The sequence below is a fragment of the Eulemur rufifrons genome, chromosome 5, assembly GCF_041146395.1.
Source record: "Eulemur rufifrons isolate Redbay chromosome 5, OSU_ERuf_1, whole genome shotgun sequence".
NCBI classification, from domain to species: domain Eukaryota; kingdom Metazoa; phylum Chordata; class Mammalia; order Primates; family Lemuridae; genus Eulemur; species Eulemur rufifrons.
This window is the reverse complement of record NC_090987.1, coordinates 37,272,024-37,294,006: the sequence shown is the minus strand read 5'-3', so window position 1 is coordinate 37,294,006 and position 21,983 is coordinate 37,272,024. Positions and strand designations below refer to the sequence as shown.

The 21,983-nt window shown below is 39.5% G+C and overlaps 1 protein-coding gene across 1 annotated transcript in view; it reads right to left on the bottom strand.

The window, feature by feature from the left end:
• CHST9 (carbohydrate sulfotransferase 9) overlaps positions 1 to 21,265 on the bottom strand; it is a 201,690-nt gene extending 180,425 nt beyond the window's left edge. The window contains exon 1 of the mRNA XM_069468155.1: positions 21,145 to 21,265. Coding sequence (XP_069324256.1) covers positions 21,145 to 21,265 — 121 coding nt within the window. The remainder of the gene's footprint in view (positions 1 to 21,144) is intronic.
• Positions 21,266 to 21,983: the final 718 nt, after the last annotated feature.

Sequence of the window (21,983 nt, the reverse complement as noted above, 5' to 3'; positions counted from 1 at the left end):
GTTTACAACAGCCTTGGAAATGAGTAGAAATAATCCATTTTACAGATAAGAAAACAGAGGCTCAGAGAGCTCAACATGAGGGAGTTAGAGATCCACAGACTGAGGAGGGATCTGAAAACCAGTCTGTTTAAAAAACCAGATTTAAGGGACTCAACAAAATAGTTTAGAAAGAGATTTTATTAAATAGAAAATGGATTTTAATACACAGAAAACCAATAGCTCTTTGGTTCTCAGCTGGCTCTAGAGAGTGCACCCCACAGCACCCCCTGGGGCCTCAGAGCCCATTCTCACCTATGTTGCCCTGAAACATCATCATTGCCAATGCGTTGCCGGAGTGGCTCCCTCCACTTGGCCACTTTAACCACCGCGGAGGCCAGTTCTTCCCAGGTGCCCTCTCGGTCTATCAGAGTAGCCATCACTCCTCTGGACCTTTCCTTCCCCCACCACCCACCCTACCCAAATCCTGGCTAAACAATTATACAGTTTTCAAAATTAATAAAAATACACTAATTTTGATTTAGTGGTTGGTTTTTTTTTTTTTTTTTTTCCAAAAACTATGTCTTTCAGCACCCAAACCTTTTCAGGAGTCCTTGAAAAGATTCAGACTCTGGGCACAGAGCTGATCAGAGTTGCCTCTGGAAAAAATTGTCCAATCCTGTTTCAGCTCCCCTTTGACCCGTTATTTTTAAACGATTGACCCACTAAATCAAGAACATTGACCTGCTCACTTTAATTAAATAATATGTACCTATAGCCCCACAGAACTGAAATGATTGGAAGCAAATGCATTTGTTTTCAGTTAAGTCATTTAGCCACACTGTAGGGAAAGGTTTAACATTCATTGGACTTTCAGGAGTTCTGAACATAGCTTAAGAGCTCCCAGGTCTGAGCATCTGGGATATGGGGACCTCAGTTTAGGGACTACTGGATAGGTGATATTAAAAGTCTTTTTCAGTTGTAACATTTTGTGAGAAAGAAACAATGAAATACTCCCAAGAACATTATCTCTGTTTCACTGTAATTAGTTCTTGTTTCTCTAGCTAATGGCCTAATTACTTGCCCCTTTCCAGTGGGTCCTGAGCTATTTTCACAGCTTAAGGCTCTGTTTGTTTATGTCTATACTTAGATTACAGGTGATAATTGCCTGCTCATCAGTATTTTTTGCTACTTGCTCTCTAAGCCTTTCTTAAATTTCTCCTAAACTTTCTTCTGCTCCTTTTTCATTTTAATGGTTCAAATTCCATTTAGGGGAATGTTTCCTTAACCACTTATGCTTGGTGTCATGTTTTCTTAAAGGTGTCTTTTCATTCATTCAACAGGAAATGATCAAAAATTTAGTATGTGTCAGACACAGTACAGCATGCTGAGCATACAGAAGTAAAAAATCAAATATGGTCACAAATTCACAGTTTAGTGTGGCAGATCAATACTAGACTATCAGTCACACAAGTACATTAATGATTGCAAATTATCATAACTTCTGGGACGGAAAGGTACAAGGTGCTATGAGAGCGTATATCCAGAGAACCTAAAAGGGATGAGTGGATCAGGGAAGGTGCCCTAGAGGTAATCATACTGAACCTGAGAACTGAAGTGTAGGTAGGAGAGTTAGGGGAGGAGAAGGGAAAGACTATTCCAAGCAGAAGAAATATTATAGCATGCAAAATAACTCTGAGGTTTTACTTTAAGTTGCACATTTCACACTAGTGGAAGTATTTGTTAACCAACGATAAAACACTTTTTTTCCCCACTATTGCTAAGTAAAGAAACAGTTGGATATCTTTCACTTGCCTATACTAAGAGTCAATTTTTGATACAGGTAAAGAACGCAGCGAGTGAAGGAAAGATCAGAGTATGTGGCCACTTCGCCTCTTCCCAGAATGCTACTTTCCTGATGAAACAGCACCACAGGTTCCTGACCAGGTTACAACAAATGATGTCATATAAATTATTTTTTTCTTGCCTTTATTATTGATCATCCCATAACTAAACCCCTCGGGCCTTCTGCCATTCCACTTCCCTCTTGTTCTTGAGGTCAGTGGCTCTTGAGCCTCCCTACTCATCAGAATAACTTTGGTTATCTTAGAATTTGTAGGATTCCCCAGTGAATCCCAGAACTAGTATCAATACACTGGAATATCCCAGAGTGAGACCCAAGAGTAAGACCCAAGTAATCTACATTAAAAAAAAAAATAAAAAAAGCTTCTTGGGTGATCATGATTTGAAGAAGGACTACAAAACTCTGTTCCATGACTAGCCTGTGTGCCCTTGGGCACATTGCTTACCCTCTCTGTAACTCAGTTTCCTCAACTTTAAAATGGGCATCACTGTCAGTATAAAAAGAAGTAGACAATCCTGACTTCATATTTGGATCAGAAGCACAATGACCAAAAGTAATGCCAGTTGCAGGGACTTTAGGAACTCAAGGCTGTCACCGAGATAGGAGGGTTCCCATTGAGTCATCTCTGGTTCTGATTTCTGAGGTCAGTTGTGAGCTCCTTTAAGAGATGGGCAACTCCACCATCGCAGAGTTGAATGTGGTATCCTGGATGTCAGCTACAGTCTTAAAGCCTATCTTCATGCCTTCTTTTGGAGCACTGCTTTCCCCTTGCTTGGCATGAGGCTGCAAATTCTCAGACCATACTTTACCTGCCACAGGGGATGGTCTGTAATTCAGGCTCACTAATAAATACTTCTATGGGTACAGTAATGGTAGATAGGCTAGCAGAAGACCCCCAGCAGGAAGAATCAGAGTCCATTTTCAGTAACTGATATGGACACCAGGGGAGAGAGGATCTCCTCTTTGCAACTGCTATCAAGAAAGATGATGAAGCGTGGAATTTCCAACAGGTATCTTCACTGTCAAATGCAAAGCCTGCCAAGGATGATGCTGTACGGAGGAAAGCATAACCAAAAGAAGCTAGGAATGGAGAGAGTCCTGATGACAACATTGTTGGAGCTCTGGATCTAGCTATTTCTGAAACTGCTTGCACTATCCAGGGGCTACATTGAGAAAGTATCTTACCAGAAGAACATATCTATGTTTCTGTGTATCTATTTATTTAGCAATAGGTTTAACCTTCTTGTGGGTGCATTTCCATTACTGTAACCCAGAATTCTGTACAACATATGTGGGTGACAAATGTGTGGTCAATATGGCTTATTTTGCAGTGCTGTGCAGCTGTGTTTGAAGCTCAAGGACAGAGGCTGAGACTGTCACCCTCTGACACTCCAGAGTAGTCACAGCAGAAGCCTAGATGAGAGATGGAGACAGGATCCCCACTGCTTTAGCTCTCTTTCGATTATAATTATGAAAGAACAAATGCATCAGCATATTTAAAATGAATGAATTAGAGAAATATATCATAAAAAATTTTAAAATCAATTTACCATCTACACTGCTCATAAATGTTGCTACTGCCCAGATTTGATCCTAGATTTCTGTGAGCCTGTTTCTTGTATTAAATGAAAAAACCTTAATAAAAATGCTGTTCCCACAACTTCAATATGAGTTTTTGTCTTATAATAAAGCTTTACAATATTGTGTTCTATTGTAAGTAGAAGTCTATTCAAAGTTAGACTGAATACAAGCTGGAATAGCGTCACAAACAGCATTAAAAAAGTTAGTGAAAAGACCAGCCTTGTACATGTGGAACCATAACAACAAAAAAGTTGAAGAAAAAAAGTATGTAATTATGTTCTTCTAGTTTCAGTTAAGACCTAGGTAATTGTGCTAAATTGTATTTGAAATTTAAATCATCCCCCCCAATGTAATTATCCATTAGACTCACTAATGAACATTTTTCATGTCAAAGTAGCAAGAACTCCAAAATGAAGAGGTGGAGCTGAAAGAGAGTGAAGGAGGAAAAGGCAAATTTAATGCACATAGAAGAAAAATAGTGTAGGGAAACATCAGCTTTTATTGTACAATCAATCACTAACAATGTGCAAGAGTGCCAAGGCTATCTTTACACAGTTATAATACAAAGAAATAGATATGAACTCAATACATCTCCAGTTTGACTACTCAAAGAAAAAAAAATGCTGAAAGAAGAGTTGTAAGTGAGCAAAAAGACCAGCATTTTAGAGCTGGAAGGAGAGCATAACTCCCTTCCTTCCATTTGGGTGGGCTGGGATCTTGGCTGAGGCAATGCATAATAGCTACATAGTGGCAGTTCCCAGGGTGCTAATCAGTGATTGAATTCCCTCTCTAAAATATACATTAGGAAATAACATACAGATGAGGCAAAGTTCTTTTTTTTTATTTCAGCATATTACAGGGATACAAAGTTCTTACATTAGACAAACTTTTCAGAATTCCCAATGTGGGGATTGTCTACTATGTCTACTCCAATTGTACATTCTGGAACTGGGGAAATAACCACAGGATGAGTGCAGGAACCCACTGGATCCACTGTGAGATGAAACTGAGCTAAAACTCCATTGATCACCAGCCTCTACAAGCCCCTACTCTGACAGTGATGTTTTGGGTCTCCTAAAGTTGGTCTCAATTCAGAGCCAGTGCCCAGGAATCCTCCAAAACTCTGATCCGGTTCCTTTCCCCCAGTGCACTGTCGCCCTGGTAAAAGGCCATGGCATTCAGTAATACCCTAGTGAGTCTTCAGGAATTATATAGGCTTTTCTTAAAAATAAAAATTCGCATTTGTAGAAAAAAATAGTTTATAATACCATGAAAATAGACTATCGTGCTATGGGTTTAGTTAAATTTTGCAGGAGCAGAACAAAAAGAGGGGAGAAGTCTGGGGAGGGCTAATAGGCAATGGGGAGAAATGTCAAAAACAAAAGATTTACTCATTTCCCCAGGACACCTTATTAGTTCTCAAAATTGCTGGTGAGCAGCTTGCTCCAAAGCAGGCATAAATATTGTGGCAATAGGAGAGACCATTTTTATGCACTGACATCAAGAATGTGGTCTGCTAGGATCTGAGGAGACAGCCCGAGTCTGGCAACAAGACTCCTCTTTGCAAACCAACACCACCCGGGAAAACCCGGGCTCTCCACATTGCAGACAGGGCCAGGCAGATGAAATACTACTACCTTGTCACATTTTCAGCAACCCCCTCACTCAGGAATTCTTTCTCATCTCTGCAGCGCTTGGCCGTCAATGACTCTCATGAATATTTGGAGAATACAAATGCAGATAGACATATGCCCTTATGAAGTTATATGAGCCTTACAAAGGAGCTGACAGAAAGGAAAGGCAACGCAATCCTTTGAAGCTAATATAATGATTCACGTAGTAGCGCTACTTGCGGTACACACACAAAAATGTAACCACCCAAAGGGTCCCCAAAGTCAAAACTGAATAAATGAATACTTAAGAATTCCAGATGCTAAAAATACACCTGAGATCTCATTTTCTTCTTAATCAGAAATTGCTTCGGGGAAGAAGGCTCTTTGCCTTCCGGAATCCAACATCAGCCAAGTTAACTTGGCATCTTGGCAGAAATCAAGGATAATCTGACTCTTGCCAATTGTAAACAGACAGCATAAAATTTAAATTTAAGAGATACAGAGGCGAAAAGCTACCTACCTGTTGCTGTGAATTAAAAGAGACTACACTACATAAAATTTCAATGGGCAGTGCCACAGTAAAATTGGAATTTGTTCCCAGTTTTTCAAATGCACACCTACCCTTACAAGCTCAATCTAGTTGATGCAAAAAATTTCTAAAAAATGAGAAATAGAATTAAAACCCATTACATTTTCTCATTATCACTGGTTTTCCATTTAAGTACATCACTATTTTCCCATCAATTCCAGATTGCTCATAACTCTTCACTCCTCTTCCAACACCATAGCATCCTGCTTTTTTGGATATGGGATTTCAGGTTGCAGTTACGTCTTTTCCCTTAATTTTACATTATTGGACATACCTTTGATCCAAAGCAAACAGGGAGTCCCTACCTAATTTTCTGCCAGTGAATGGACTTCTGATTTCTGTTGATTATTGAATTGCTTCTGGGATGGATCTAAAATGCAGGCACTGACCCTTTATGTCAATCATAAAATTCTGAGTCCAAAATTTGGAGGCAATTTCATTGTTTACAGTGTATTTCTGGCAGTGTGATAGTAAGCAGCCTGATCACTTTATGGATTTGTCTCTCTCTTGAGCAAACTTAAAAGAAGCTTAGTAAAACCTACATTGGTTTATTGAGTGTATGAAAGCTGGTTGCTACCCTTATGTTCTCCTGTTACTACATATTCTTGGGCTTTATATACCTCAACAGAGTTTTCAAATGGAGGATTGTTCTTTGTGCTACAAAATATGTCTTTCTTAGCTAATTATTATGCAAAGGGTCATGTAGAAACCAATGAGAATATATTATGAAGAAATCATGCCTGTTTTTAAGTATATTCCATATTACTAGAAATGTAAAGTTGTGTGAGCCTAATTTATATGAACTAATGTTTCACAATAAATTGGTTATAAAAGTAATTTGAAAGTTGTTCATAAGACCATGAAATATGTAAGTATTTAGGTCTATTGTTTTTCACTTTCAAACAAGTATTAATGGTGACTTTGCCCATATGGCACCTCATAAGCATTCTGGAATTCTACATTTATCATTGTGATGTTTGTATTAAATTACGTTTAGGCATTTTCTAGAAGTGTTGGACTCAGGGCACAGCTGCAGCATAAAGTTGGACACTTTCCTTCTGTATTGCTTTCTCTCTGAATAAATCTGAACCATTTTTGATGTCAATTTATGGCCTTCTTAATTTTTTGAAAAACTAATGAGTTCTCCCTCCATCAAGATTCTTCACTAACTATGTAGCCCTCAGTCACCCACATAACAGTTAAATGTCATTTGCAAAAAGAAGAAAATTGCATGTATAGAGAATTATTTTGTTCTTTCTCTGAGATGGGTCCAAATAAACAAGGAGCTTCCTGGAAGACAGTGGTCAATGTCAGATGGTAACTCTGGCCCCACATTCTTCTTTGCTGGCTGTTTAAAATCACAAATACTTTAGACAACAATTTTGCACTGTGAGTCACATACATGGGCCACCTAAGTGAGTTTAAATGATCTGGAAAACAAAGACATTTTAGAAGGGTAAATTGAGAAAATAACAGAAATGAGGGGTCTGAGTAACAGAATGGAAGCTTAATAACTAACCTATAAAGTAAATTTTTTTATTACAGAAAGAAACAGAAAATTATATTACACTAAAATTTAGCTACATTATCACTAAAATACTGCAAGATGAAGTTTTGCAAAAGTATGCCACCCTGATAGAGTATAATCATGCACTCTTCTCTCCATGAAATCAGATGGTGGAGTCTCATAATGCTCTGATACAAACATTATTTGCATGGTTATGGAAGTTGGAAGGCTGATACATGTGCCCCTAATTAAGATAGAAGACACACCCCTGTATTGTTTTCCCAAGATTTCTAACTTAGTATTTTCAAATTGAATTAACGAACTCCTACCTATCATGGCCGATGAAAGCACATGCTAGGCACAGGAGATGCAATGGTGAAATGTAACCCTGGTGTCACCATCAAAGATATCATGGTCTAGTGAGCTGAGGGTGGTGAGCATGATATTAAAAACACACTCTAAATCTACTGTCATGATTGCTTCAATAGGGAAGTGCGGGGAACACATAGAGGGGTGACTTAAACATCCGAGAAACAGGAAATGTTCGAGAGGCACCTGCAGGGTTTTAGGGTTGAGAGATCTGAAGGAGATGTAGTACAGCTGGAGGCTCAGTGAGCAACGTGGCCAGAAACGAGCCTGAAGAGTTAGGTAGAGCCCATATCACGAAGGGCCTTGACAGCCAAAGTGTGGAGTTTAGGTGTGTCCTGAGAGCCACTTGGGGGCCATGAAGCGCTCTCATGTAGGAGGATGATGAGTCTGCCATGGTCGACAGCTTATCCAGGCTCAGTGAGGACAATGGGACGGAGCAGGGAAAGCTCATCGGGGAAGAGGCTGCTTTAGGGGGCTGCTGCAGCAATCCCAGAAATAGATTATTGTAACACGGTCGCAGGTGGTAGTTATGAGATGGAGAGGCGTGGACACATTTGAGAGTGGCTACAAAGACTCGTCTGGGTGATATTTAGTTAGGGGCAGAGGAGAAGGAAGAGGAAAATGGAGGCACCACAAATGGCAGCAAAGTCTTTAGGTGAGACAATTGCAACAACAGCAAAATGGGGTATTCTGAGGGAAGAACAAACTCTGGTGAAAAATGATGAGTTTAGCTTGGTACTTGCTGAGTTGAACAGGTCTGTGGGCATTCAAGCACAGATGCCCAGGCAGCAGGTGGCGCCATGGAGACTTGCAAGGGATCAGGTTTCTGTGGACGGGATCACACAGGAAACCCAAGTAAAGTGAGATAAAAAGAGGGCTGAGAGTAGAACTCTGGGAACATCAACATTTAAGGGATGAGAAAAGGAAAGGCAGTAGTCTGAAGGGGAAACTGAGTATGCAACCAGAGAGCAGTAAGAAAACTGGAAGAGTCTGTCTTCATGGATGTCAAGGGAAGTATATCTAACAGGGAGATGAGGCCTGGGAAAGCCTCCCTGGATACAATGGAGAGGAGGTTGTTGGGGGAACAGGTGCAGCCGTTGATGTGCAGACTGCACTAAGTAAGGGGGGCGGGAGAGTCATGAAGGGGAGATGGTGATGACACAAAATTATTTTAAGAAGTTAAAGAGGAGGGGAGGAGTAGATTGGGGCAACAGGGAAAATGTGATTGACAGAACTGGGTATTTGAGTATTGCCTTATTTTTAGATAAGAGAGACTGAACCAGGAAGCAGTAGAGAAAGAGATGAAGAACAGGAGAAAAGAATACACAGAAGATGGGAAGATCGTTGAGGAAGAAGAAGCCCTTGGAAGCAAGATGTGAGTAGAAGAATGAGGAGGATATGGGGAGGAGGAGGAAGTAGCTGAGAGAAGAGCAAGAGTTGGGGTTAGGAGCAGATAGGTCTGTATCTTGGTAGCAGGAAGCTCTGAGAGTTTTCTTTGAGGCTAGCCAACTCTTTTCTGTGAAGCAGGAGAGGCAATCTGCAGAGGGAAATGAGGAGGAGATGGGCTTGGAGTGCCAAGGAGAAAGTAACATATCAGAAATTGCATCTCTGGAAAACAGGAGAGAAAAAGCTCAACAGGGAATATAGCATTGCCTGGCAACGTTAAGGACCCATCACTTTACCCTGGTACCAAACTGTCTTGTGTTTTCTATCACAGTCTACAGTCACCAGATATAAAAACAGACAGTCTAACTGATCTCAGGAGATGATACCCTGAAATATTTTATCTTATGAAACTGTTCATAAGGCTTCCTCATGACCTGAGCAAAACATTCCTACAAGCATATTCCAAATTCCATACGTGACCCCAGGAAGAGTAAATTTTTTTCCCCTAATATCCCAAATCTAGGAAAGAGGGGGGGACTGGCCAGTGTGTATAACTAATTAACTATTGGAAAGATATTGCTCCATGAATATGATAATCATTAATTAAATGCTTTCTGGGTTATACATTAATTCTTATGTGACTATTTAGTTCAATTAGTGACCCAAAAGTTACTTAATTCTTGGGAACAGGCAAAATAAAATATCCGAGCTGCAAAGCTTACAAAGAGACCTAGAAGGCAGTGTGTCCTGGATAAACTGTCGGCTGCTCTCTCTTTCTGGAATCTCCAAGTCTGTCCACTGAACTCTTTATGGGGTCTCGTATGTCCTGGGTGCTGTGGCCCCTGGCTCTCAGGGGGCTGTCAGTAGGGGAGTAGTCGGGCAGAAAGCAAAGGTTTAGAACCCAGGTTGATAAGAGATGTAGCTAAAAGGTTGAGAAATAGTAGAGAGGAGACGAGTAATTAATTCTGTCTGTTGGATTAGCACAAAAAAAATGTACTTTCAACCACATAGATAAAACACAATAAAATTTTTAGTATTCTGTGACTAGGGAAAAATAACAGACACAACACTTCATGAAAACTAAGGTTCTTCTCTTATTTAAAAATGATTCGTGTTTCCTTTTCAAGTTTTACACTTCTTTAATCTGTGATGAATTAGATATCCTGCAACTTCCCACCAAACCTCTTAATTGCTTAGTTTATTCTTGAAAGGTACATTTGAAAACAAAGCCACAGAGTGAGTTGTTCCCAAACACATTGTTTCTGTACTATTGAATTTTCTTTTCAACAGTACAGAACAAAGAGTCTGTGGCTCTTACAACACTAAGTTCTTCTCTGGGCAGATTTTCAGCTGCAGAACAGAAACCATATTCTTGTTCCCGGTGATGCATCTTGTTGCTAGACTTCTTAACCAGGTTTGGGAAGAGCTATGTTCAAGCTACTTTGGGAAATGAACCAATAATTCCAAAGCTTCTTGAGCCCTCTTAGATCTCAAGAGGGAAGAGGAGAAGGGAAGTGAGGAGGAAGGGAAGGAAAGAGTATTGTGTGGAAAAATACTTATCAGGAATCCTGTTTTAGTGCCAGTTTTGTTACCTACTGGCTATGCAGTTAAGCCTTTTAGTTGCTTCTCTGTAAAAGGAAGAGGCTGGGACTTGATGATGCTTTGACATTTGGAAAAGTTTATTTTTATTAGGAAAATTAGATAGTTTAGACTAGGTGGTATTATAGACTGCATCAATACTCACTAACAGGACTTAACTTGGCTACTGCCATGAATTATTTAGTGAGTGAGACCTTTAAACTCATACTCAAAGTTCACACTAATGACCTAGTAATTATTTTAATAGATTTTCAATGAACTGTTAACTACTCCGTTGGCATACCAATAAAGTAAGAAAACTGTGAGAGTAGATTCTGTGTCTTATATTTATATCTTTTGGCTATAATTCTGAATGAAAATCAGTGCACCCAAACAAATATTTCTCTGTGTGTTTTACTGGAACTATCGTTGAACATTTTTAGTGTTTTAAGAAGTCCAAATTTGGATTCATTTGAGCAGAGAAAAAGACATAATATGGAATCACAGAATTTTGAAGCTGATAAGATTTTGGAGACTATGCAATTCAGTCCCTTATAGAAACTTTAAAATATGTCAACAAAGAGATTATACAGTGATATTCTTAGCAGAAGTATGTGTTATAGTAAAAAATTAGAAAAAATTTAATGTGCATCAATCAGAGAATAGACATAAAAATTGCAGTATATCCACATAATGAAATATTATCTAGTAGTTAAGTGAATGAATAGAGATACATATTTCAATGTAAATAAACCTCAAAACTTACTGTTGCATGAAAAAGGTGCAAAAGTTCAATATATACAGATAGACACCTTTTATATAAGGCTATAAATATGAGAAAGGAATATATGTACGACTTAAAAATTATAAAGACATACAAGAATGTGGTCATAAACATGAAGTTTAGGATGGTGGTTACTCAGGAAGGCAAGAAAGAAGGTATGGAAATAAGTGGAGAAAAGAAAGCAGAATCTGGAGACATTAATCAATATGTTCAAAGACACAAAACAGGTTCAAAGTTAGTAGCTAGAGCTCAGGACATCCCACTACAAAATACTATGTCCCAAATGGACAGCTTCTGAGACTTTTTTTCTTTGTTAATTGCTCCTTTAGACACAAAATGATAACCATATGAAATTTAACATTATAAGAGACCTTAACAAGGTCATCTTGTATAATTCCTCATTCAAGTTTCGGCTTTTCCTTGTAAGTCTGCCTTTATTTAAAAAACAAAATACTGTAGAGCAAAAGGAAAAATAAACCTCTCCAGGTAACACAGTTCTGACCTCAAGAAAGATACTTCAGGATACTCCTGGAAAAAGTCCCCACCCTACCCCAAATCATGCACTTTAACTTTTGAAAATCTCAGAGTTAAACACTAGTTTCACTTGTCTTCCTTAACTTCATTGAGCTTATGATTCACTCATCCAGCAAAGATTTACTGAGCATCTACTATGTGCCAGGCACTGTGCTAGGTGCCAGGGTGTAGTAGTGAACAAGGTAGCACCTTGTGGTCTGTGGTGTAAAATGAATTAAAAACAGTGAAGAAGGATTGGTCTATGTCATCTACCACTTACCCTCTACTCTAAGTGATGAATAGGGCTAAGGGGGTCCATTATGAGGCCCCTCTAAAATTCAATAACCCTTCTCTAAGAAAGATGGCTAGGAAAAGAAAGAGAATAGGAAGAAAATTATAATAAGAAAGAACAGGAACAGTATTGGACCTTAGAAGAAGTTGATGCAGGGACCCCAACATTTGCTGGGGCTCCATCTATAACTTCCCTCCCCTCTTCCTGTCTGCTTTTCTTCTCCCTCTCTCTATTGTCTTCAGCCGCTCTGGTCCACATGGCAGAAAACAGCCATGCAAGCTTCTGAGCTTTGTATCACACAGTCCAGGCATTCAGGCCTGTATTGCAGGTCTCAAAAGCCAAAATCTTTTGAAAAAAAAGGAGTTATCGGTCAAGCTTGGGTCAGCCTCCCATTGCCTGGGCGATGAACTCACTGTGACATGGCATGTGGTACACTACGAATGATGGGTCTAGCATTGGCCAGGTACCTGCCACTGGACCAAATGAAGGGTTGCACTGTGATATAGTAGTTCCTGGCATAACTTTGTAGACAGTGTGGGAGAGGAGTAGATTGCAAAAGATATGAGGGCATGGGGCCCTGAAGAAGGGCAAGTGCTGGGCTAAAGCAAGTTGCATCATTGTTTACATGTGCTCAAAACATTGACAGAACAAATGCATTCAATGTGTTACTAGGTTTTAAAACTCTATGTTGATGGGATGGATCAACTCTTGTTACAAAGCTTGACTGCTGAACCATATTCAATTTCAGAAGACTTTAAGAAACTTTGCTTAAGGGGTAAGCAACCATTACACCTTCACGTCTGGGGTATGGGGCAAAAGCACACAAGAATACAGGAGACTCGGAAAGCTGGGGTGGATTGTTAAGACAGGTTCCTAGGGAAAACCGAGTTACCTGTGGCTGGGTGCGTAAGAATAAACACTGAATTTGGGGGTGCTGGTGGTATGCCGCAAAGTAAGAACCCGAAATCCGCACCTAGAAGTGGGGGCAGCTGCAGGTACACCTGTGACCCACATACAAGTTCCCTGCCCACAGGAAGCTTAATTTTACTGGGAGAGGCAGGCTGTACGCAAGTAAACAAAAAGAATTGTTACAGATTGAGATCAGTCCCATGAAGTAAATTTTAAGAAACAATAAAACAGGTGCAGTGAGAGAAGACATCAGGGGATATCTACTTTATATAGAATGTTCGGGGAAGGTGACAGTGAAGCTGTACCCTGAAGGATTAGAAAAAGCCAGCAAGGGAAACAACCAAGGAAACGGCTCCAGTGAGAGGGAACGGCTAACACAAAGGCCCTGGCACAGGACCCACCAGGTAAAAGAAAGAGGAGGTGTGGCGCTGTCCAGGTGTGCAGAGGGAGCGTGTATTCATTTCATTAAAAAAAACAATGTTGGCCATGCTCATCGAAATCAGAGAAAGTAATTCAAACGAGTGACTTTCTAAAGAAAAGCAATTTTATTTCCCTGAGTATATGATTGATCTTAAGCACAAAGTCTTTCCATGTTAAAATTGGCTTTGTCCTAGTTCAGGTATACAAAGATACCCTGAAAGAAAATATAATTTTAATACAGCAACATCATGATCAGGATGAACAGCCTGATTTTTGGAGGAAAAGAACACACTCTCTCATCAGAGAGGCTACGGAGAAAAGAATTATAGCAATCCGGTCTAGAAACCAAACTTTATATGCCAAAAATATGCTTCAGTGTAGAGAGAGAAAGCATACTGAGTTTGAAAAAAAGGAAGACGAAGTTTCGTTAGAAACACGAGAAGCACCGAGGCCTCTTTGCTTGGAAGGGCCAGAAACGATTGCCTGAGAAAAAGCAATAAGGTGGTTTTACTTTGCATGAAAACGGAAACTTGTAGCTATTACTTTTCGTTTTCACACAAAAATGGGGGGCGGGTTAAAATACAACCAGGATTACTGATGTTTCTGGTGCTTTTAAAAAGAAAACAATTACAAACTACCATCTGTTTTGGCCACCTTGCCATTGATAGTAGCACGTAGGATTTGAATAGAACCCTGGCCCACGGCCAGGTCACATCACTGACCAAAAAGAACATATTTTTCGGGCAAAGCATATTCAGGACCAGAATCCTACAGAACCTGGAGTGGTGACGATGAGTTTTGAAAAGGTGGAACCACAGCTCTGATTTTTTCACAGGCTAGCAATGATAATTCATAGCTAAGTAATTGACCGTAGATACTAATTCTGAATCCTAAACTAAACTCAGATATCGGTACTTATTTGGTGTAAATCAGAAAGAAAATGGTAGAAATCAGACCAAGTGTCTAACCAGAGGTATAAAAGTCAGAAAAGTTTCTGAGTTCTGTGGAGACGCTGGTCAAAGGACACGAAATTTGCATGAGACAGGAGGAGTAAGACCAAGAGATCTATGGTACATCATGATGACCACAGTGAATAACACTGTTGTACTGTATGTCTGCAGATGGCTAAAAAAGTAGATTTTAACTGTTCTCACCACAAGAAATGGTATGTGAGGTAATGCATGCATTAAGTAGATTTATTTGGCCATGCCACAAGGCATACATCAAGACATGCATACATGTATGTTGTACACCATGAATATATACAATTTTTACTTGTGCATTTAAAAAATTTAAAAACAAAACAAGGCAGGAGAAAAAAAGTGCTTTAGAGAGAGAGAAGGTAGTAGTGACCACTTCACATTGAGAACACACACGTGTTTGGGAAAAGCATACTTTTCTGTCTGACCCCTCTCCTGGCTCTGCTGATCAGGGCTGCAGTAATTTTTGCTGGGTTTAGAAATGATTTTGCTTTGTTGGTCTCATTTGATTCAACTCTTTATGGCTTGGCCAAAATGGAGATCTCAGACATAATGTTATTTACAGTCTTGTCCCTCTTCTGTCAGTTTAATATCACAGTGACCACTGTTTTTCCTCCTTGAAGGACATGCCCTATATGTAGATGAGTGCAGGGCAAGAGAAGACATCAATAAATCAACAAGAGCCAGCACCTCTGGGACAGTGGTTCATAACCTTTGCTGCATATTAGAGTCCCTTGGGGAGATGAGAAACATGCCCCTGCCCAGGCCACTCCCAGCCTGACAAATTAACGTCTCGGAGAAGGCGCCAGGCACCAAAATCACAGTCTCTGGGTGTGCACCCTCCATCAGTGTTCCTGAAAGCTCCCGGTCTTTCCAGTGAGCAGCTGGCTGAGAACCACTGCTCTAACTGTGCTTCTCTGACTTTGAGGTGCACAGAAAGCATTGGGGTTCTTGTTAAAGGGCAGATTTGGATCCAGCAGGCCTGTGTGGGCGCTGAGAGTCTGCGTTTCTAACGAGCTCCCAGGTGAGGCTGTTGCTTCTGCAGCTTTCCACATTTTGGGTAATAAGGCTTGGAATCGGGGGTTCTCAAAATATGGTCCCTGGATCTGCAGCATCAGTGTCACCAGGGACCTTGCTGGAAATGCGAAGTCTTGGGCCCCATCTCAGAGCTAATGCATGAGTAACTTTGAGGGTGGAGCCCAGCAATCTGTTGCAACAAACCCTCCAGGAGATTCTGATGCACATGAACGACTGAGAACCACTGCTGGGTAATAGTTTCCAGTTGACGTCAGCGTTGGGCTTTTGAGAGGCAAGAGAGAGAGAAATCCCACAGTTTATCCAAAGACATGGAGAGGGCTTATTACAAGGACACTTGTGGAAATAAGAAATAGGGATAAGGCTTCCTAGGAACCCAGGAGAAGCTGCACAACCAGCATACATGTGATGAACCACTGCGGCGTGGCCAGGCATCCCAGGGACTGGGGTGTGGTCTGGGGCATGGGGTGTTACTCAGCACCTGGAACAACTGCCCGGCTGTAGGCATGTGCTGTGTCTTCCTCTAGTGCCTTTGCTTAGTATCATCCAACGATTTTCTCCATCTCTGCTTACCGCAGAGTGGCTTAGTTGGAGCCCTGGAATGAGGCTGCTTGAGTTAGAATTCTAGATAATCTGCTTGGCCTCAGTTTTCTCGTCTTGAAAAATGAGAATACTAACTGTACCTATCCCAGACTTGTAGGATTACATGAGATAGTGAGTACAATGTGTTCAGAGCATTGCCTGGGACCCAGTGACTCCTCAGAAAATAAAGCTGTCATTATTGTAAAAAAAAAAAAAAAAAGTTTCTTGATTTAAACATGTAAAATCATTATCAATAAATAGCTAAAAAAATTATTGGTCCTGGATAGAAATGCTCAGAAGTTGTTCAGATGGATTCTTATAATGAAGGATACATCCAGAGAACAGTTTCAGTTTGGAATAGTTGAAACTGAACTTGATTCTGGGAAATCTCAGGAAAAGAAATAATGTAAATTATTAGATGGGATCTGTATTGACTTTTACTGCTTTGTATATTTAAAAATAAGTGTATATAACTCTTTACTACTTGATACGGAATTTTGTGAAATACATGTATTTCTAACACAAGTTATATACAAGAAGAGTATACATCATGTTTTAAAAGGAATATAGAGTAAGTGTTGCGGTTCAGGTGAGAGTGACCTGGAATGTCTTTTTCATGAAATGGTTTAAAATTCTGGGGTTTCATTCTCCATGAAAATGATCAGGCTATGCTACAGAGGGAGAACGAGCCTGAGGAGGTGTCAGGGATACAACTAGGGCAGCTGTTAGGCAGAAGCTAAGATGCGAGTTCTCGCTGAGCATATGGCACTTTCTAAGGATGTTGCTGTAAAGTCGAGTGGACACTTTGGGGAGGAGTGGATCCTTTGTCCCCAGGAGTATTCAAACACAGTCTGTGTGGTCATGTGGCTGGGATATTGGAAAATCAAGTAAAGCATTATTTATCCACCCACACGAGAACACCATTGAGCACCTACCACATACCAGGTCCCATGCTATGGAAGACCAAGGTCAGCCAGTCAGACAAGGTCTCTGTCCACACAGAGCTCATAAAACAGTGAGGGACACAGTCAACAAATAATTAAACAGCATTGCTGATTGTGATAATTTCTCTGAAGGAAATAAATAAGATGGAGTGGGAAAGGGAGGAACTGACTGACTATAGGGCTAATCAACGAAGGTGACGTCTGAGCTAAGCCCTGACAGGTGAGCTGACAGAAGAGGATGCCAGGCTTCTGGAGCTATGGGAGCACAGAGACAGCAAAGGGCTTGGTTTGGCAGGGGGAGCGAGGTGGCGCTGGGAGGCGCAGGGAGCGATGGAGGGTAAGCTTCCGGAGGGTGGGCAGTGGCTAGAGCCCACACAGCTTGGTGGGCCTCGGGATAAATTTTTGTTAAAGGACATGAAATTAAAAAGTTTTAAACAGGGGAGTGATGTGATCAGACTTATATTTGCATTTAATAAAAAAAAATGTGATGCACCAAAGGATCTTTAAATCCTTTATGCAAAGCTGAGATTCTGATTCTTGTGAAAGGGTCTTAACTCAGTCTTACGGCACATACAATACAGTAACACACCGCGCCTTTTGGTACTTGCTCTATTTGGCAGCAAGAGTCTACCTAGAGAAGGAGCACCAAATTGCAAATGTAAACATTAGCTGGGGGGAAAAAAAGTGAGCCATTCTTGTGATTTATCCCAACTGGGTCCTCATGATTATTGCATCTTTCGCATGGATCTCTGTTCTGTTCTGCTCTGGTCCTCCGCGCCCTTCACCTCCCTCCTCCGCCCCTTCACCCCGCCACTCCTAGCTTCTATCTGGTCGGCAATTCTATCCCTGTCAACTGACTGGGCTCTTTTTCCTGGTCTCAACTCATTACTTTGCCCCATAATGGAGGGCCTGTCTCCTTTCGGTCACAATGGACTGTCCTTTTGTTCCAATGCCTTGGCCTGGACTCAGAACCATTTTCTCCTTTGCAATCCATGAGACTACAGTGTCCTTGAGAAAAAAGATTATATCTGGCTATTATTTGCCTGTATTCACCATGGTGCTTGGCACCTCCAATTGTTAAGTCTTCAAGAAACACTGTTGAATGAATGATTACTCTGATCTTAGAGGCAGATGCTCCTGGCCATTGACCTCCCTCCCTGCACTCAATCCTGTCATTCTTCCAGCGTCTACGCTGAGAACCAGAATGGCTTTGTGCCAGTTAGCTTCTGTCAACTGTTTTAACCAGAGCTGAAACTAAGCCTTCTCTCTCTCTCTCTCTCTCTTTCCCCCCTGCTCTCTTTCTTTCTATCTTAGTAAGTCAAGGCTAAAGCTTGGGTACAATTCAGTTTTCCTGAATTGTGGCTGAGTCTTAATTGTGACAACTCAGAAAAAGCCAGTATGCAGATGCTCTCGGATAATAATAGCAGCTCACATTTACTGTGCACTACTGTTTGCCAGGCACCACGCAGAGTGGTTTGCAAGCATTGCACCCTTTCATCTTCACTGCAACTCTGTGTGGAAAATATTATTATCCTCATTTTATAGGTAAGGAAGTTGAGGTTTAGAGAAGTTAAGAAATTTGCCTATGGTTACAAAGCTAACAGTAGGAGATCTTTGAGATCTTTGTGAATGGAAAACTTGTACTCTTAACAACTATAAAAAAACTTATAAAGTAAAATTCATAACAACACATCAACATACTGAAGGTTAACACAAAGAAACAGATAAATTAATTGATGATGATATGGAAAAATGGGTAGCATTATGAAACTCTTTTGCATAATTGGATAGATTTTAATTTCTCTGTCACATTTACTCTTCACCTCAAAAAAAAAATCTTTCTTCATAACCTCTTGCTAGTATATCAGAGCATATTTAAGATTTTTTTAATTCTAAGACATTTTATTTTAATAGAAGAAACACAGGAAAATCAAGAAGGCTTAGAAAATAGTCCATATCTTAGATTTTAAAAGCCTCAAAAAAAGGGATGAAGAGAATCTATAAATTCTCATATATTACTGAAATATATATAAGATCAAAACCATTGAGATTTTAAAAACCTGCATTAATTATAGAAAGTCTCAGGAATCCAAACCAGCTCATCTTTCAAAGTTCTTTGAATGACAGTTCTAAAATGTCCAAAAGACACATTTTCTCATTTTTAACTTAATATCAAAGCACATATTCAGATATGTTTTTGATTTAAAATGAGATTGGCTTTAAAATTGTCAAATGTTCCTGATGTTATCTGAAACACATATAAAATACTTAGGTACCTGCCTACCTAGAAAACTACAGCATTACAACCCATGACACTAGGCTAGTATAAGGCAGAACTCCAGATGGAAGTCTTCTTGACATGTAATACAGGTTTTCCAGCAGCAGTCTGGGCTCAAATCCATGCTTTCCCTCTGCACCAAGGCCTTGGAGATGCCCCTGATCCCTCTGGGGCCTCAGTTTTCACATCTCTAACTTTAGAATATCACCTACCTAGTAAGATACCACGAGGATTAGAGAAAATTTGTATAAACATTTGGCACTTATTAAGCTCTCAATAAATGGTAGCTGTTAATGCCTGTGAACACATTTTGTAAACTGAATTTTATAAGTAGGATATTATTATGTGACTTGACTGTTTTTCCTCAGATATCATATAATTTTTTACTGACAGACCAAATCACTTTTCTCCCAGGTAGCAGTCTATATAGATGAATCCATTTTCCTTTGTGTATTGGAGTCTTGCTGTGATACTCTTTTTATGAAATTTATTATGGGATCATGACACCAGCAAACCTCTTAATAATGAGATCTTTTTGTTTCTTCCTTCTCTGCTGCATTCCAGGCTGTAGGCTGAAGTGAGTTTTCAACCTATTCATTCACTCTTTTATTCATTCATTCAACAAACACCTACTAAAGGCTTACTATGGTACAGGAGTTATGTTAGGGGTTGTATTTTGGGGAGAATTAGCCTATATATTTTAATCACAGATAGTTTCACCAGATATAATTTATTATGACAAACTGTTTCAGTAATATAGAAAAGTTGGCATCGTATTATGAAAATTATAATGGAATTAAGAATGTTTTGACAATGTTATATATTCTCTAGAAAACAATTATACACAACTTCTTTTCACAAAGTTTACTATATAAATTAAATAAATCCAAAGTATCTATGAGGATAAACCAAAGAAAGGGATTTAAAAATGGAAACAACTTTTAAAATTATCATAATTGTGACTGAGTTTTGAATTATCTTTTAGCGTAGATTCTTAAGGGCCTCATATCCAGAATAACCTTAAATAGTCCACAATTGGAGATAACTGAGAAATCATTCTTCTGTTTTTACTTTATTTTCCTTAACAGTCATAAACCATGGTCTATTTCTACCAATGGAATTTGACAAAAGCTGTGTGTATAAAATTTCTATGATGTTCTAAGACATTTCCTTTGATAATACTATTATCATTATAAATATAATCATTTTTAACAGTAATTTAGTGCTTCCAATATGCAGAAATTGCAAATCAAATGATGAAAGTACAAGATGAGAAGAGTAGGGATCCACAAATTATTGCCTGTGGACCAAATCCAGTCCATTATCTGATTCTGTAAATAAAGTTTTATTGGAACACAGCCTGGTCCATTTGTTTACATGTAATTTATGGCTGCTTTTGTGATGCATTGGGAGAGGTGAGTAGTTGTGATAGAGATGGTATGGTCTGCAAAGCCTAAAATATTTACTATCTAGTCCTTTACAGGAAAGATTTGCCAACCCCTTTATATTAACTGTACAGGTATCAAACATTTTTACACCAATTTTGAATATCGACACAGAATTTAAGAAGGAATTAAAAGAGGGCAATTGCTGTGTATTCCCCTCCTTTTAGGCTTGTGCCTTCTGCTTCATGGATAGACGAGAGGTAGGATGAATGCTATATTTTTGCAGACAAATTCTCTACAAGCAGTCCTTGCTGGGCTGATGGGGCTTGGCTGCTTGCATTGAGATAATAGAAATTTCAAGTATAAAGCCACCAAGTAAATGCCCACCAAAGTTGTATAACCTTCCTTTCCTTTAGGAGCTTGGACTTTTAGGATGTGACTCATTTTTTGCTGTTGAAAATATTGTGACTTTTTATATATCTATAAACATCATAGCTTATTTAACTGAAAATGGCCATTGTTGTTACAGTTAAAATAGAAAAAAAAGTCCGCATGTTACCTGTATGTTGTTCTTCAATCCAGACTTGCAAATACATGAAGAGGAGTAGCCCTGCTACTCCAAATATCAGCACAGAGAGGAAGACTTGTTTGGGGTTCATGACCATTTCAGATGGCTGCATTTCTCTTCAGTTCTGAATCCGAAGACCACATGATTTGTTTTCCCATAAAGCTTCAATCCTTGCTTGTTCTCTAAGGGCCCATTCCATGAAGTAACCTGGAATTAAAACAAAACAGAGCACATTGTATAGGTTTCATGACATTTATTCCCAAATATGGTATACACATGCAGTATATTAACAACACTGAAGACTTACATGCACACTAATGCTCTGAAGACAGGAAAAGCTGCAGTAGATGTTCCTAGAACAGCAATTTTCTATTGCGTACTTTTATCTTATCTAAGGAATGTATTATCCCACAGTTAATAAGTAACACCCTAAGATTTAATTAGGCAAAGTTTGGCCAGACTTAAGCCCTCCTACATTGTCAAGAGTAAAATAAGGTTTGGGTTACCTCAACTGCTAAAGAATGGGTTTTGAAAAACACGTCCATAGATTGTACAGAAAAATCACTTCACATCTTAAAATATATAACGTTCAAAAATGGAGGGTTTAATCTATCATTTTCCTCTCACGTAAAACAAATTTCTTTAACTTAAAGGGCACATTTTAAATTATTCAAAAGCACAAAAGGATAAATGTTAAAAGCTCAATGTTCAAGGACCCCTCCCACAATAACGTGGAATTACTGAAACCCACCTCAGATTACAGAAACCTAGCTCAGTAATAAAAGGTTACTTTATTTAAAAAAATACTGAAATGACTCTCTTTTAGAATA